Source organism: Oryzias latipes, chromosome 17 (assembly GCF_053564925.1).
Source record: "Oryzias latipes strain Hd-rR chromosome 17, Olatipes_Hd-rR_3.1".
NCBI classification, from domain to species: domain Eukaryota; kingdom Metazoa; phylum Chordata; class Actinopteri; order Beloniformes; family Adrianichthyidae; genus Oryzias; species Oryzias latipes.
Window position 1 is genome coordinate 23835114 of NC_136253.1, and position 14677 is coordinate 23849790.

The 14677-nt window shown below is 38.3% G+C and overlaps 1 protein-coding gene across 2 annotated transcripts in view; it reads left to right on the plus strand.

Moving 5' to 3' along the window:
• The window catches only part of LOC101169392 (solute carrier family 12 member 7), a 28045-nt gene that overhangs the window by 11777 nt on the left and 1591 nt on the right, over positions 1-14677 (plus strand). Inside the window, exons 5-26 of one of the 2 annotated variants that reach the window (XM_020710962.3) lie at positions 510-564; positions 1401-1531; positions 1625-1749; positions 1831-1935; positions 4646-4857; positions 4956-5123; positions 6040-6138; positions 6256-6313; positions 6502-6676; positions 7014-7132; positions 7219-7317; positions 7530-7649; positions 7865-7969; positions 8273-8441; positions 9076-9271; positions 9503-9672; positions 9828-9959; positions 10046-10153; positions 10332-10436; positions 12311-12480; positions 13165-13179; positions 13673-13806. In XM_020710962.3, coding sequence (XP_020566621.1) covers positions 510-564; positions 1401-1531; positions 1625-1749; positions 1831-1935; positions 4646-4857; positions 4956-5123; positions 6040-6138; positions 6256-6313; positions 6502-6676; positions 7014-7132; positions 7219-7317; positions 7530-7649; positions 7865-7969; positions 8273-8441; positions 9076-9271; positions 9503-9672; positions 9828-9959; positions 10046-10153; positions 10332-10436; positions 12311-12480; positions 13165-13179; positions 13673-13806 — 2770 coding nt within the window. The remainder of the gene's footprint in view (positions 1-509; positions 565-1400; positions 1532-1624; positions 1750-1830; positions 1936-4645; positions 4858-4955; positions 5124-6039; positions 6139-6255; positions 6314-6501; positions 6677-7013; positions 7133-7218; positions 7318-7529; positions 7650-7864; positions 7970-8272; positions 8442-9075; positions 9272-9502; positions 9673-9827; positions 9960-10045; positions 10154-10331; positions 10437-12310; positions 12481-13164; positions 13180-13672; positions 13807-14677) is intronic. The other variant, XM_011486581.4, reaches the window with a different exon arrangement.

Genomic DNA, 14677 nt, shown 5'->3' on the forward strand with positions numbered 1-14677 from the left:
ATTCTAAAATAATTAGCATAAGTGCAAATTACTTAAGAGTTATTAAAAAAATGTAAAAGCAGAGCACAAGTGAAAGACCTTAGTTTTTCTTGTAATTAAAAGAAGTGTGTGTGTGTTATCTATTTAGCTAAATTTATGTTTAAAGTTACTAGCACTCAAAATCCACAAAGCTTTCAAAGAATGTCTCACATATTTTTAGTATGCATAAGACAGGGTTAAGAACAAGGACGCAAAAGGAATAATACAAGCAGGGATTCCCTAATTGGGCTAAATATTTTGAAACTCATTGAAAATAATGTGATTCAAACAGTAATTAAAATAAATTATGCATTAGATGTATTTACTTTCCCAATCTGGCGATGCAACAGCAATAGTTTGTTATCCTTTTCCCATTGATGAAAAATATTGTCTGAATTTTAAACCTAAATAGTCTCTTAAAGTTATTTACAGTAAATATTTTGGGCATTTCCTCACATTTTAATATCAGCTTTTTCTTGATTTTGATGCAGACTTTTCTCACTGCAATTTCAATGAGCGCCATAGCAACCAACGGAGTTGTACCAGGTAAGCTAAAACCACTTAAAACTGTGCATGTCCAAAGTCTGGTAAGTGGGCAAATTGCAGCCTCCATTCAGAATGTTACCAGCCCACAGACTCCTGTTTTAAAATATGTGGCCCCCATCACCTTCTAAGAAGTACACTTTCTTGATTGTGATTGGTTGAATCACGTGATAAATGGTAAACCTGTGGCAACAATTTGTGGCTACTTGACCCTCAGAGCCTTAAGGCCCAACGAGAAGAACACGTTTATTTGTTTCTTTGATCAAAACTACAGTGGTTTCTACTTTTGAACTAGATAACTATTTGTGTTATTTTCCAGCTCACATAATTTTAATTTAAAAGTTTACAGCGAGCATTTAATTGTGAATATTATGTACCATTTCATGTGAATCCAGATTTAATGTTAATGAAAGGACTATTTTTAAATGTTATTTCTAGTCTTCAAATGTGAAATTCAGAGTAATATTAGTAAAAATGTATTTAGATTTATTTCTGTTCTATGCAAAGAAATGAAAAGTATCCCATTGCAAGAAAATGTTCATTCAACAGTTCAGATTACCAAGAATACAGGCTAAGTAGTTGGCCCTCACACATTTTCACCACACTGAATCTGGGCCTCTTTGGAAAAAGTTTGAACACCCCTGACTTAAGTCATCCTATTTGCAAATTTTCCAAATGCTATTAATTGCTGATTTTGAGGTCATTATTATTTTCAATTACCAAAGTAATAGAAAACTGATACTGATTTTAAGAACACCGTCAAGATTTGCTAAAAATATTGTATTAATTATAGGAACTTTCTAAACATTACAGAAGTTGCTTTTTGTTTCTCTCCACAGCTGGAGGATCATACTACATGATCTCCAGATCTTTGGGCCCAGAATTTGGGGGAGCAGTTGGTCTCTGTTTCTACCTGGGAACCACTTTTGCTGGATCTCTGTACATCCTGGGTACCATAGAGATTCTGCTGGTGTGTCAGCTTTACTTCAGCCAGCCCAATGCTAACTTGTACTGATCGGCCTACTCACAATGTGTTTTTTTTGCTCTTCCTCCTTGCCATCAGATCTACATTGTTCCAACAGCTACAGTGTTCAAAGACAACACTGAAGACGCCAAGCACAACAACATGCGTGTCTACGGCACTTGCTGTCTTCTCCTCATGGCGCTAGTTGTGTTTGTGGGAGTGAAGTGAGTACGCACACCTGGACGCCGGTGAACGCCGACACCGGCACACTGGCTCACGTTGTACTGGACCTCTTTTGTCCTCAGGTATGTGAACAAGCTGGCTCTTGTGTTTCTATCCTGTGTGATTCTATCCATCATGGCCACCTACGCAGGAGCTATAAAGACCCTGATTGAACCGCCGGAGTTTAGGTGAGTGACAAACAAAAGAAGAACCTTTCAAAACAAAACACACACAAAAATAGTCTTGAAATCATCATCAAACCAAGACAAAGAAACTAAAAAAAAACACCTTAAATAAAAAAATAAAAAAATAATACTAAGGATTAGGGATTAAATTAAATCTGGTTTCCCAATTGGAAATTGTAGGATTGGTAGGTTATTTCTGTGTATGTAATCTTGGGGTGTGTTAAATACCACTAAAAGGTAAATAAATATCTCAATATAAATACCAGGGTCTTTAAATGAGTTTAATGTCCTGGACTTGGTTAATGAAAGACCTAAATGTAGAAGATTTAATACAAATCAGAGGAAAATGTTATAAAAATCTAGTAACTACATTTAAATGTGCTTAAAGAACCCAACGGTGAACAGACAAAGAAATCAAACAGACTTTAATGCCGTGTCCCACAGCCACTTCGTACATTTAACTCATATCGCACTGATGAAAATTAGTCATACGTGAATATACGTAGAAAAAGTGAGAAAAGTTGAGGTCTTTAGGTGAAATCTTCACAGAGGTATCATGAGTGAACCACGTTAAAACCACAGAAGAAGTACGAATAAACCACACAAAGAACATGTAAATCATGTAAATCATGAACCGTGCGTGATTATTGCGCTGTTTATATGCAATTCATTCGGGATTTGTGCGTCAATTACGTAATTTTAAAGGGACAAATGCACCGTATACGCACAGTTATATGTCGTTGGTACATACATCAGAAGTCCGTTAGACACGTGTCGAAAGACACAAATTTGTGTATACATCCTGCAGAAATCACACACAACTGCACAAGATTTACGTAATAATTGCGTATAAACTATGTAAAATAAGCCCAAACTGTGTAATTCTCAACAGGCCAAAATTTCTGAACAGCTCAAAACCAAATACACGTAAAGACCCGTCGGCTGAAACCTTCAGCGGACATCTGCGCACATCGACACGGGACGAACTTTATGAATTGCATATATCACGCTTTATCACAAAAGACCGAAATTTCATACCTGGAAAATGCACAAAATGTGCGTACTGACTGACATGGCCTTAAGATTCAAACATGCATGTATGCGTGACGTGATGAAGTGCCATTAGGATCACAGACCTACTAAGTGGATAATCGACTGAAAAACAACAGATAGTCAGCAACACTTATCTGGCTCGCTTGTGGCACAGAGGAAGAGAAAGAACAAAAAAAACAAAGCAACACGATAGTAAACTGTAAACAAAAAATCTGAAAACCCAGCATGACTCTAAACAAGAGAACCAAATCTAAAACCCACAGCATTTTTGATTTAAAGTAATTTATTACAATATAATCCAATTTAGGAATATTTTAATCACTCTGTTTCCAGTAACTCTTTCTGGTTTTGCTCAAAATGTCAATTCTATCGTCACATTGTCAGTTTTAAACTATGATGGCAGAAGAGAAGCATGGAGAAAAGATATTTCTTAGATCTATTTAAACATTCGTGATAAGGTTAAGGCTTGAACAGCTGTTCCATCTTTGATAACTGTCTCCTAAAGAGTTCCTTCCTACAGTATGTCTGGTCCTTGGAACACATCAAAGTCATTATCCCTTGTGCTATCTTAGATGACCCCACCCTTACATTGACGTGTTCTCCCTACCATGACAAAGGTGGATAAAGGTGGAAAGATTTCATGTAATCCATGGACACCAGTGAAGATCACAAATCATTGAAGAAAAAGGTTCAGCGCACTGTCTAGTGGGTCTAGATGACCCAACTCCCAATGTTAAAGTGCCTAGGATAGCACAAGGGTTACGATGCACCAAATCTGGATGTAAACCTTTTGGTTTCTTAGAGGAATGTCAGGGCTCATTTCTGTAATAGTTTTGGTATAAATAAGCCACGATTCATGAAACTATAATATTTTTTAAAAGTGAAAAATTACATATAATAACATAAACAAAGGTTAGGGTTACTTGAACACCACTGGTATATGACTCGTTTTTTGTTGTTATTTACAAACCACTGAGAGCATTTAACGTTTTTTTCCATGGCAGGCAAAGTCCTAACTCTACTTCATTGAATTTAATTTTTTTATGTTGTCAAATAAATGCATCTAGACATTAAAGAAAAACACAATTATAAACAACAGACCACAACAAGAATCAAGTTTCTCATGCACGAGGGAGAGGAGCAAATGTGACGGAAAACGTCCACCACGCTTCTCTTCTCAAAGGATCTGCCTCTCCTTGTGCTGCTTTTATTAAGAACACAAGAAGGAGGTAACAATTTCAAGACAAAGAGAAAAGTTCACTAGGGGGTGTTGTATAATGACCCCTTTAGGTGGATTCTAACTTCAAACAGTATTTCTTATCAAGTCAGGACAGTGTGTTGTAAAACCCCCTCATCCTTGCTGGGATGAGAAGCAGATGAACAAACACACAACTGTTTTCTAAAAAGGTTCAAAAGTCAATCTGAGTTAACATTTAAACAAATACATTAAACCATATACATTGAAACAATGTTAATAATAAACAATTTCCTTCACATATGTTATATTGTATTTTTAGTTATTAGATTTTTATCTTTGAAAGTTTTTAATGGTTTTCTTTATATTTATTGGATGTGCCAGTGTTGTGAAATAAGCAGCTTGCCGCCATTGGTTTTCCATCCAAATAATTAAAGATTCCATTCTCCATTTTCTCATTTGCAGCGTCTGCCTGTTGGGGAACCGCTCTCTAAAGAATGAAATGTTTGAAAAGTGTGCCAAGGTGGAGATCATAAAAAACAGAACCGTCCCCACCAAGCTCTGGGACATCTTCTGCGACGGCCATTATCCCAACGCCACCTGTGACGAATACTTTACCTTAAATAATTTAACAGAGATACAAGCCATACCTGGGCTGCTGAGTGGGGTCATCAAAGGTGAACAGCAAATTCAGCTTAACCTTCCCATTTTTTCATCTTCAAGCCAAAAGCTGGTCTGGTTCCTCATAGCAATGGCCTTTAATTTCTTTTCTCAGAAAACCTATGGAGCAATTACGGTCCAGCTAGAGAGGTAATAGAGAAGCAAAACCAGCCCTCAGTACCAGCTCCAACCCCAAAGACTGACAAAGAGCAAAACTATGTCTTCAGTGACATCGCTACTTTCTTCACGCTGCTGGTGGGGATCTACTTCCCATCTGTAACAGGTAATTATTACTAACAAATTAAACAAGGAGAAATAAATAAGCCATTAAATAAAAGGAAATACATTTTGAAATGCACTTTGGAGAAGATTTTTGGTACTTTTTGTTCTGGTCATGTTTCAAAATCCTTGTTTGCACTGAATGGCACAGTCCAATCCAGTTTAGAATAGTCCAGGCAATTCAGGCAAGTGTTTCCACTCAAAGCTGGACTGTTACGGCGCATGCAGGGTCTCCAGGGATGCCCAAATCCAGGCCTCAGGGGGCCGGCCTCCTGCTGGTTTTCCAGAAACCCTGCCTTATCTGCTGCTGCTGATTACCTGGATCAGGTGTGTTTAGCCGAAAAGGAGCTTCAATGACAAGTTGGTTGGAAAACCTGTAGGACAATGACCCTCGAGGCCTGGATTTAGGCTCCCCTAGAACTCTTGACCAATTGAGTAGCGTTGCTTCATAGTGGGACGACCACAGCAAAATGAAGCTATCAAGAACAATGAAGGTCATCTAGCAGCACCTTTTTTTTCTGCTCTGCTTTTATATGCAAGTTATTTGATGTTGTTTGAGACAAAATTGCATGCGACGAAGAGAAAGAAGCTGGTGCTGGTTTGGCGCTTTGTTTTGTCATAATGACCTTCCGGCAATCAACAGGTTTGATTGTGTGATGACAGTAGCTCCGCCCTAACGGGTCTGTTCCATTAATCTATGGACCAACCAACAGGGGTCCAAAAATGGCATAGTTCTCTCTAGCTTAATGGGTTCATATTATAATAGAAACATTCAATACCAGACCGGACCTCTCAATGGTAAACAAGGCTAAACTGTGTGGGGTTTTTTTATTCAATGAAAATATCCCAAAACTTTATTTGTATATTTGTTTAAGTGTTTTCAATACATGAAATGTCTGCATGTGTGTGGATTTCTGCAGGTATAATGGCGGGTTCAAACAGATCAGGTGATCTCAGAGATGCTCAGAGGTCCATCCCAGTGGGAACCATCCTGGCCATTCTTACCTCTTCTTTCATCTGTATCCCTCATTTTAATGTGATAAAAGTGATGCTGAAAGTCATTTTTAGTTTGAAACAAAATGTCTGCATTTTTCCATTGTGGTGATCAACAGTTTTTTTGCCTCAACTCTGATCAGACATCTCTTTCGTGGTCTTGTTTGGAGCTTGCATTGAAGGAGTGGTCCTGAGAGACAAGTAAAACTGTTTCTTATTTTAGTTAGTGTCTTAAATTTTTGCTGATGCTCAATAGGAAATATTTAACCAAGTTAAAACAAAAACACTAAATTGACCTGTTTGCTATTGATAAGTATGCTTTTTTTTTTTAGGAATTCCAACATCAATATACCCAATATTGTTTGGATTTCTTTTTTTGGATGTTTTAGGTTTGGAGAGTCAATAAAGAGGACACCTGTGATAGGTGTTCTGGCATGGCCATCCCCCTGGGTGATTGTGATTGGATCATTTTTCTCCTGCTGTGGTGCAGGTCTGCAGAGCCTCACTGGCGCCCCCCGGCTCTTGCAGGCTATCGCTCGTGATGGGATTATCCCATTCTTACAGGTAAGTACTTAAAAAACTTTTTTTACTCTTTTTTTTCATTTATTTTTTTCCTGTTTAATTTTAGGGTCTGACATTGATCTTTGACCAAAAGCAAATTCTATTAAATATATTTCTTTTTTAGTTTGCAATTTGACTCAACTCAGAGGCAAATTTCTAAAGAACCACTGCCGTTCTACAGAAACGATGTCCTAGAAAATGACATTTTTCTGTTGTTGTTTTTTTGCCTACAAATGGCATCGTCATACTTTGAAAACAGATCGAAAGATGATCGGAGTGGGGCCTTAAGTAAAATATTTATAAAGTAGTTCATAACAGTGAATTCCCTGCTGCTCCCCAGGTTTTCGGTCATGGGAAGGCTAATGGAGAGCCCACTTGGGCCCTTCTGCTGACAGTTGGAATCTGTGAGATAGGAATCCTCATCGCCTCTCTGGATGATGTAGCACCCATCCTGTCTATGTATGCATTGTGGTGGTGGCTTTCATTTTCAACCTCTAAGTTTTTAATTTTTCCTTTTGAATAAATGTTTTCCTTTCTCTACTCAGGTTTTTCCTCATGTGTTATCTTTTTGTCAACTTGGCCTGTGCTGTTCAGACTCTACTCTGTACCCCAAACTGGAGACCTCGCTTTAAGTTCTATCACTGGTGAGGACAAATCCCATAGACTTGTCTTGATTTTAAATTCTTTTTAAAAATTCTGAACATTTTAAATATAAGCTCATTTTTGATGTTTGACATGTTTAAATGCTTTTTTTTTGAATGTCTAGAATTTTCTAAACAACATCTTTTTGTTCTGTAAAATTATTATCGATAAAGGTTATCTATCTATTAAAAACTTGTTTTTTTCTCCCCCACAGGACTCTGTCCTTTCTGGGAATGAGTCTCAGCCTTTCCCTCATGTTCATCTGCTCCTGGTACTATGCTCTGGTTGCCGTGGTGATAGCAGGATGCATCTACAAATACATTGAATACAGAGGGTGAGTTTGAAAATCCAGTTAAAATAGAAAATCTGAGAAAACATGTTTTCAATAAAGTTATGATTGTAAAGGGAACAATTGGAACAATATTTAATGATCTATTTTAATGTGATATTGCGTGTTTAGCAGCAGTTTAATAAAGTAATTACTCATTAAGAAGGCAAACTTTTGACTTTCTAAATAAACGGAAAACAAGTGACACTGTTTGTTTTCAGGGCAGTGAAAGAATGGGGCGACGGGATCAGGGGCTTGTCCTTGAATGCAGCGCGGTACGCTCTTATCCACCTTGAGGAAGCACCACTGCACACCAAAAACTGGAGGTGACAATGCTCTTCCACGTTCAGGAAATACTCTTTGAAAAACCTCTTACTTTGGAAACAATGTGAATTTAAATTTTGGGGTAAATAATATTTAATTTTATTAATCTTTTCACGCCTGGAAACATTTCAGGCAGCAAAGAATACCATTTAAAAGATTACATAAGAGCTAAAAATCCATTGTTTTTTCAATCTTAACCACTTGAAATCTTTTTGAATTGTACTTTTATTTTTAATTTATTTTTACATTTATTCATCATATTCGTCAAACTAAACACCGTTTCTTGTTTTTACTGTTGTGTTCAGACCACAGCTGCTAGTTTTGTGTAAGCTGGACTCAGACCTGGCGGTGAAGCATCATCGTCTGCTGTCCTTCACATCGCAGCTGAAAGCAGGGAAGGGGCTGACCATCGTCTGCTCGGTACTCGAGGGCACTTACATGACCCACAAGGAGGACGCCAAGACTGGCGAGCAGGTTAGTCTGATCAGTCCTCTGCTCTGCCTGCCAAAAATCCCTGGATGAAAACATTTTCATCTAAGATTGATTGAAATTATTGGCAAACAAAGCATTTATGACCTTTTATCATACCCGCCACTCTAAAACTTGAAAAAATTGGCACACACCTAGCAGCTGATGTAAACGAATTGTAGGCATAGCGACTGACCCCCGCCATAAAATGATGAAATAACAGCAGGCAAAACTGTCATTAAAAAGGAATGGGTCCAGAATTTCTTATGATGCTAAAAAAAAAATCAAAATCCCCAAGTGCCACTTTGGGACATGGAGAAAAGCTGCCATTTTGAAAAAAAAAAAGTTTTTTTTTCCCATGAATTTTGTCAAGTGCAGCAATGACCAGGCTGGCAGAGGCAGAGGGGAAAGGGTGAAAGGCCTGAAGCTGCTGCTCAGCCAGTGACATTCCAAAAGGCAGCTTAAACATAGATTGTATAAACTGCAGATGGTATACGCAGAAAGACATGACAAATGGCTTTGCAATATGTCTTGAAGTTAAGTCTTGGCATGTCACCTGGATAAATGAGAATCGTCACTGACATCCTGTCACCATATTTTCAAGGCTTTTTACCACTTTGCTCTGTTTCTCCACCTGCAGAACCTCAAAACAGCCATGGCAGCAGAGAAGATGAAAGGTTTCTCCCATGTCGTCGTGTCGTCCAGCCTGCGGGACGGGTTCTCCATAATGATCCAGTCTGCAGGACTGGGAGGAATGAAGCACAATGCAGTCCTCATGGCTTGGCCAGCAGGCTGGAAACAGGCCCAGGATTCCTCTGCAAGGAAGAACTTTATAGGTAACTTGCACAGAAACTTCCCACCAAAAGAATTTTCTACTTCCTTTTATAATGTTTCCTTTTAGTTCTTTAAGATTTGATTCAATCCCCACATGCATAGGCATTTTGCTTTTTGAAATGTGCAAATTTTTATGTTTTTCAAATTAAATATTTGAACAAATGTCTGCCCTATTTTTATGAAGAAAATAGCAGATGTCTTTGAACATCACCATTTTTTCTTTCTCCCCCCAGAGACAGTCAGAGAGACGACATCAGCGCATCAGGCTCTGCTGGTTGCTAAAAACATTGATCGTTTCCCTGACAACCAAGAGCGTCTGAAGGAGGGAACCATCGACGTGTGGTGGATCGTACATGATGGTGGACTGCTCATGTTGCTGCCTTTCTTGCTCATGCAGCACAAGGTGTGTCGAACTTTAGGGTTCACTTAAAACTTGTTTTCATCTCATTTTATTTTATCGCAGAGGATGAGGAAAAAAATGTTAATTAAAGAAACGATAATTGCATGCTCTGTTTTTTTTTACTAAGAAATTAAGTGCACACTCTGAAATGTCTTTAGGTGTGGAGGAAGTGCCGAATGCGTATCTTCACCGTGGCCCAGATGGATGACAACTCCATCCAGATGAAGAAGGACCTGGAGACATTCCTCTACCATCTTCGCCTGGATGCAGTGGTGGAGGTGGTGGAAATGGTGGGGCAGTTTGTCAGTTTTTAAAGGATTCTACTTTTTTTTTTTTTTACTGTGCTCTGATACTAACGTTCGGCTTGTCCTCCTAGCATGACAGCGATATCTCAGCTTTCACCTACGAGAAGACACTGATGATGGAGCAGAGATCCCAAATGCTCAAACAGATGCAGCTGTCCCGCACAGAGAGGGAAAGAGAGGTATGACACACTAAATGCTATCTATTTTCTTTACTTTTGTGCTCTTCTCATCATTTTAAAGATACATTTTTGTTGCAAAACATTTAGCTTTTACACTTTCCAGCAGAAAGTATAATGTACATAATCTAATGCAGCCCTCCAAAAGCATAACTGTATCGGGAATGCACAATGTGCTCAGATTCAGAGCATCACTGATGTATCACGTGGTTCCATAAAGAGGAGGAAGTGGACCGGTGTTGTTGGCGGCTCCCCTTTTCAGACCCAGAGCATTCCAGAGGACGAGGTAGCGAATGAGCTGCATCCATCGTGCCACGATCCTGCACATTTTTTATTTAACATCCATTTCAAGCTGCAATGCTTCAGCGCTGCCTTCTGCTGCAGCATCATCTTCATGAATCTGCTGACCATCCAGTTCATACTTTCCTGCTCATTTGGAGTTAAAGGCCATCTCTGTAAACCCCCACTCTGATCATCTTTTGAGCTAAAATCGTTCCCAGTGGTCCCAGCAGTTTTTTAGCTAAAATCCAAAAACCGGTGTCGTTTTCTTGGACATAGTTTCTGCAGAGCGGCAGGAGGTCATGAGAAATTTGCCTCCGAGTTGTGGGCTGGACTGTTAGCCTAGTTGTTGACTAGGTTTTCACATAAATGCGTATTCTCCATCATCAGAAAAATCTTACGAGAACACGTAAAAAACACCAAAAACCCTATCAGAGTGGATCTTTAAGATAAAAAACCCCAACTAGAACGGGACAGGTGTTTATTATCTTTGTCTCAGAACACGTTTTCTTGTGTTGCAACAGTTTATGTAAAGTTCATGATTAAACCGTGTCTTCCTGTTTGACTAGTTTTTGTTTTGTGTCCTTCTGCTCTCTGCAACTCCAGCAGAGTGAACGTAAAATGAGTAGATCCACATCATCTTCATGATTTATTCTCTTTAACCATTTCAAATGATAGAGTTGGATTTTTCGGGATAGAAAACAAATACTTTTATTGTTAAAAAATGAATTATGTTAAAGACCTTAAAGAACAATAAGTTCAGTCGCCTTCCATTGGAGGGTCTGCCCTGATTCTGGAAGTTCGTGAATTTAAATCCAGGCTGAGTCATACCAAAGACTCTAAAACTGGAATCCGATGTCTCCCTGCTTGACACTCAGCATGAAGGTGTTGGATTGGGGGGTTAAACCACAAAATGGTTCCTGAGCGCGGTATGTGTCTGCAGCTCACCGCTTCCCCAGAGGAAGGGTCAAATGCGGAGAACAAATTTCACACACTTAGGTGCGTGACAGATGTTGGAACTTTGACTTGGGACTTTAGGTTGTTGCACAGCGTGATGTGCAAACCTGGTTTTTCACATGTGACTCATCCTCTGAGAGGAGCAGTGAGTGGCACCTGAGAACAGTTGATGGTTCTATTCAAGTTCAAACCTAAAATCATATTAGGATAGTTGACAATTTGCCTAAAAAAGACAATATTTACTATTTGAAATGTCAGTGTCAACACCATGGGGACTAAAGGACTATTCATTGATGAAGTCAGAGCTTTGTGGCCAAGTTTTAGTCCAAGGTTCAATTTTCAAACCTTTTTTGCACGTTTGAAAGCCGTTTCTTGGTGTTGAATTATCTTAAAATGGAAAAACATTCCAGATAAGGGGGTTAAACTTTACTAACCTCAGTTTCTGCTTTGAGTTCATCTCCACACAAAAAAAAGCACTTGATTTTACTGCCACAGTAGGAGTATGCATTCAACTGTGTTCTTTAGTTTTATCTGCAAACTACAATTGATTTGAAGCATATTTTTAATTTCTTTTATAATTTATATTTATTAACCAATAAGAGTGGAGGGTTTGGGAATTTCTGATAGAATTAAATAAAATTATGCTAGAATAGAATAAACGATTCAATTTTTGAAAAGCAGTCAAATAGAAAAGCGGGAATGTATCATTTAAACTTAAAAATTATTTGATAGTTTTATTGATTCTTTTTTTTAAAAAGGTGAATAAAAAAAAGTGCATGGATTTCATTTGCTTGTTTTTTCACGTCGTTGAACTTGCTAATTGATCAGACAGAATTTTTCTCACCTCATACTTTGCATTCCACTAAAAAGATGACGCCTGAAGAACAGATGCCGCAACATTTGACCTGACTTATTTTTGTTTAGGCCCAGCTGATTCATGACAGAAACACAGCCTCTCATTCTGCAACGAACGACAAAGCTGCAGGTTCAGCGCCGGATCGCGTCCACATGACGTGGACCAAAGACAAGCTGCTAAACGAGAGGAACAAACAGAGAGAAGGCATGGCGGTTAAGGATATGTTTAACATGAAACCGTAAGTAAATCCATCCAACCGTTGACTTTTTTTCGTTAGTTGGGCATCAAAATAATGTTGATTCTGACTAGTGATTGTTGGTATGTTCCTTATGCAATAAGAGAAAATAATTCAATTATTTATGTAGCCCAATATCACAACACAGTTGTCTCAATGGGTTTAAGAGCCCCAACTCTTTTAGGGATTCAAATTTTCTGCTAGTTTTGAAGAAAATTAATGAAATACTGTTTAAGTAAAAATGTTTTTTTTAAGGTTTAAAATAGAGTTGAAATAAAGAAGAGAAACGTTTTCATTCATTCTGCAATGGGACAGTTGTGATGGGTAAAAATCTAAAACACAAAAGCATGCATGTCCCTTCCAACAATATTACACAACCCTAGAGGTTAATTTATTAATAAATGCATCATTATTTTAATTTTTTTGTTCTATCCTTTTGTTCCAAAACTTGTTAACATGAAAACTATCAAATGAAACAGATTCTTTTTAAAGTTTTCCTGACTTTTAAAGCATTTTACAGTGTTTTCCTTCTTTAATTAAATAAGTCTTGATGAAATCCCATTGTGTTTGCATAACAATTCCCGTTTTTGGTCAGTTCATCATGTATGTCTTCCAGTTGTGACAGAATGAAGTGCTTCATTTATCTGGTTGTAATTTTAAATGTATCTTTTCTCTTTCTTTCTTCAGTGAGTGGGAGAGCCTGTAAGTCATATTATTATTAACATTACATGTGCATGTGAATGTCTTTGAGAGTCATTGTTGAAAAAACTTACCGCATGGAGAGGCGCCAAATGTAATCCCAAGCAAGATAAAATACCTTTGTTTTAAGACGTTTTTCGACTTCAAAATAATCTTAAATTTAGAAAACACATCAAAGTGACTTGATTTTTTTTTCTTCTTAAAATAGGAATTCTTGACCAGTTATTTACTCTACTGGCAAATGTATTTGCTCATATAAAGAATATTTCTTATTTTAAGAATTTAGGATTTATTTCAAGGGGACCACATTGTGGATCTGATGCTTTTGCCTCAAAAACCTCTGGTTCACATCTGCATTGGTGTTTATCCAAATATGTAATCTAAGGTGTTCTTACTTCTGTTACTGACTGATATCGTCATAGTATAAAATATTGGGTTCATCACACATGTTTTTTTTTGTTGTTTTTTTTTTAATAAAATGCCCTTTTTTTCAAAGGAGCCAGTCCAATGTGCGGAGGATGCACACAGCTGTGAAGCTAAATGAAGTTGTGGTCAAGAACTCCCACAATTCAGAACTGGTCTTGCTCAACATGCCGGGCCCACCCAAGAATAAGAAAGGAGATGAAAACTGTATCCTTTGTCACCGAAGCTTCGCTGTGTCATATTCAGTAAAGTCATATTTATAAAATATGTGGAATCACCCCATCCCTTAAAGAACATTAAGCTAAAATAAAGCCACAGTGGCTTTACAGTGGCCATTTTGCTTCAGTTGTTATGCTCCAAGGACAGATTGTATGAAAAACTGAGGAATCTCAGGGCGAACCGAAGCTCAGTCCGATTGGAAACTAACCGAGACCATCTCCAAAGATGGGTCAGAGAGTGGTTCCTGGTCCCGGACCAGGGTAGAGGCTGAACATTTGTTCCAGATTATTTGGGGAAACGAACTCTGGTTCACTTAAAACGGACCAGATGTGTCCAGTCTGAATACACCCTTAATGCCAGCCGAGCAGAAAAAACGCAGTTGTTCATTTCTTATTCGTGATCATGTTAACAACAGTTGGCACTTCCGTGTTTTGAAAAGGACGCTACATACACGTCACTAGCCAATCAGAGTGCCTGATTGGTCACAGTTGAACGTTTTCCCAAATAAGCAGTCAAAAATTCAACTGGTTGAACTTCCAGTATGCAATCAATGAACAACAGTTTTGTAGGTAGAGCCCGAGACAGGACTTAAAAACTTGTGTATTCAATGCAAGAGTTCTGGATGCGGAAGCCCGACGCAGGTTTACGTGCGTTTACATCGACCTTTCATTGGAAGTGGCCACCTAAACAAGAGTCGATGCGTCCGGTGTGAATGTATCTTCAGAGTTTTGAACACAGTAGTCCGACTCTCACATATTTACATGCGTTTTCCGAGCCCCACATTTCTGAGCCCGGAGTAAACGTAGGTCAAGCTTGAGTATTCTCCGGTGTATTCACTTGTTTCACATACATAAAGAAA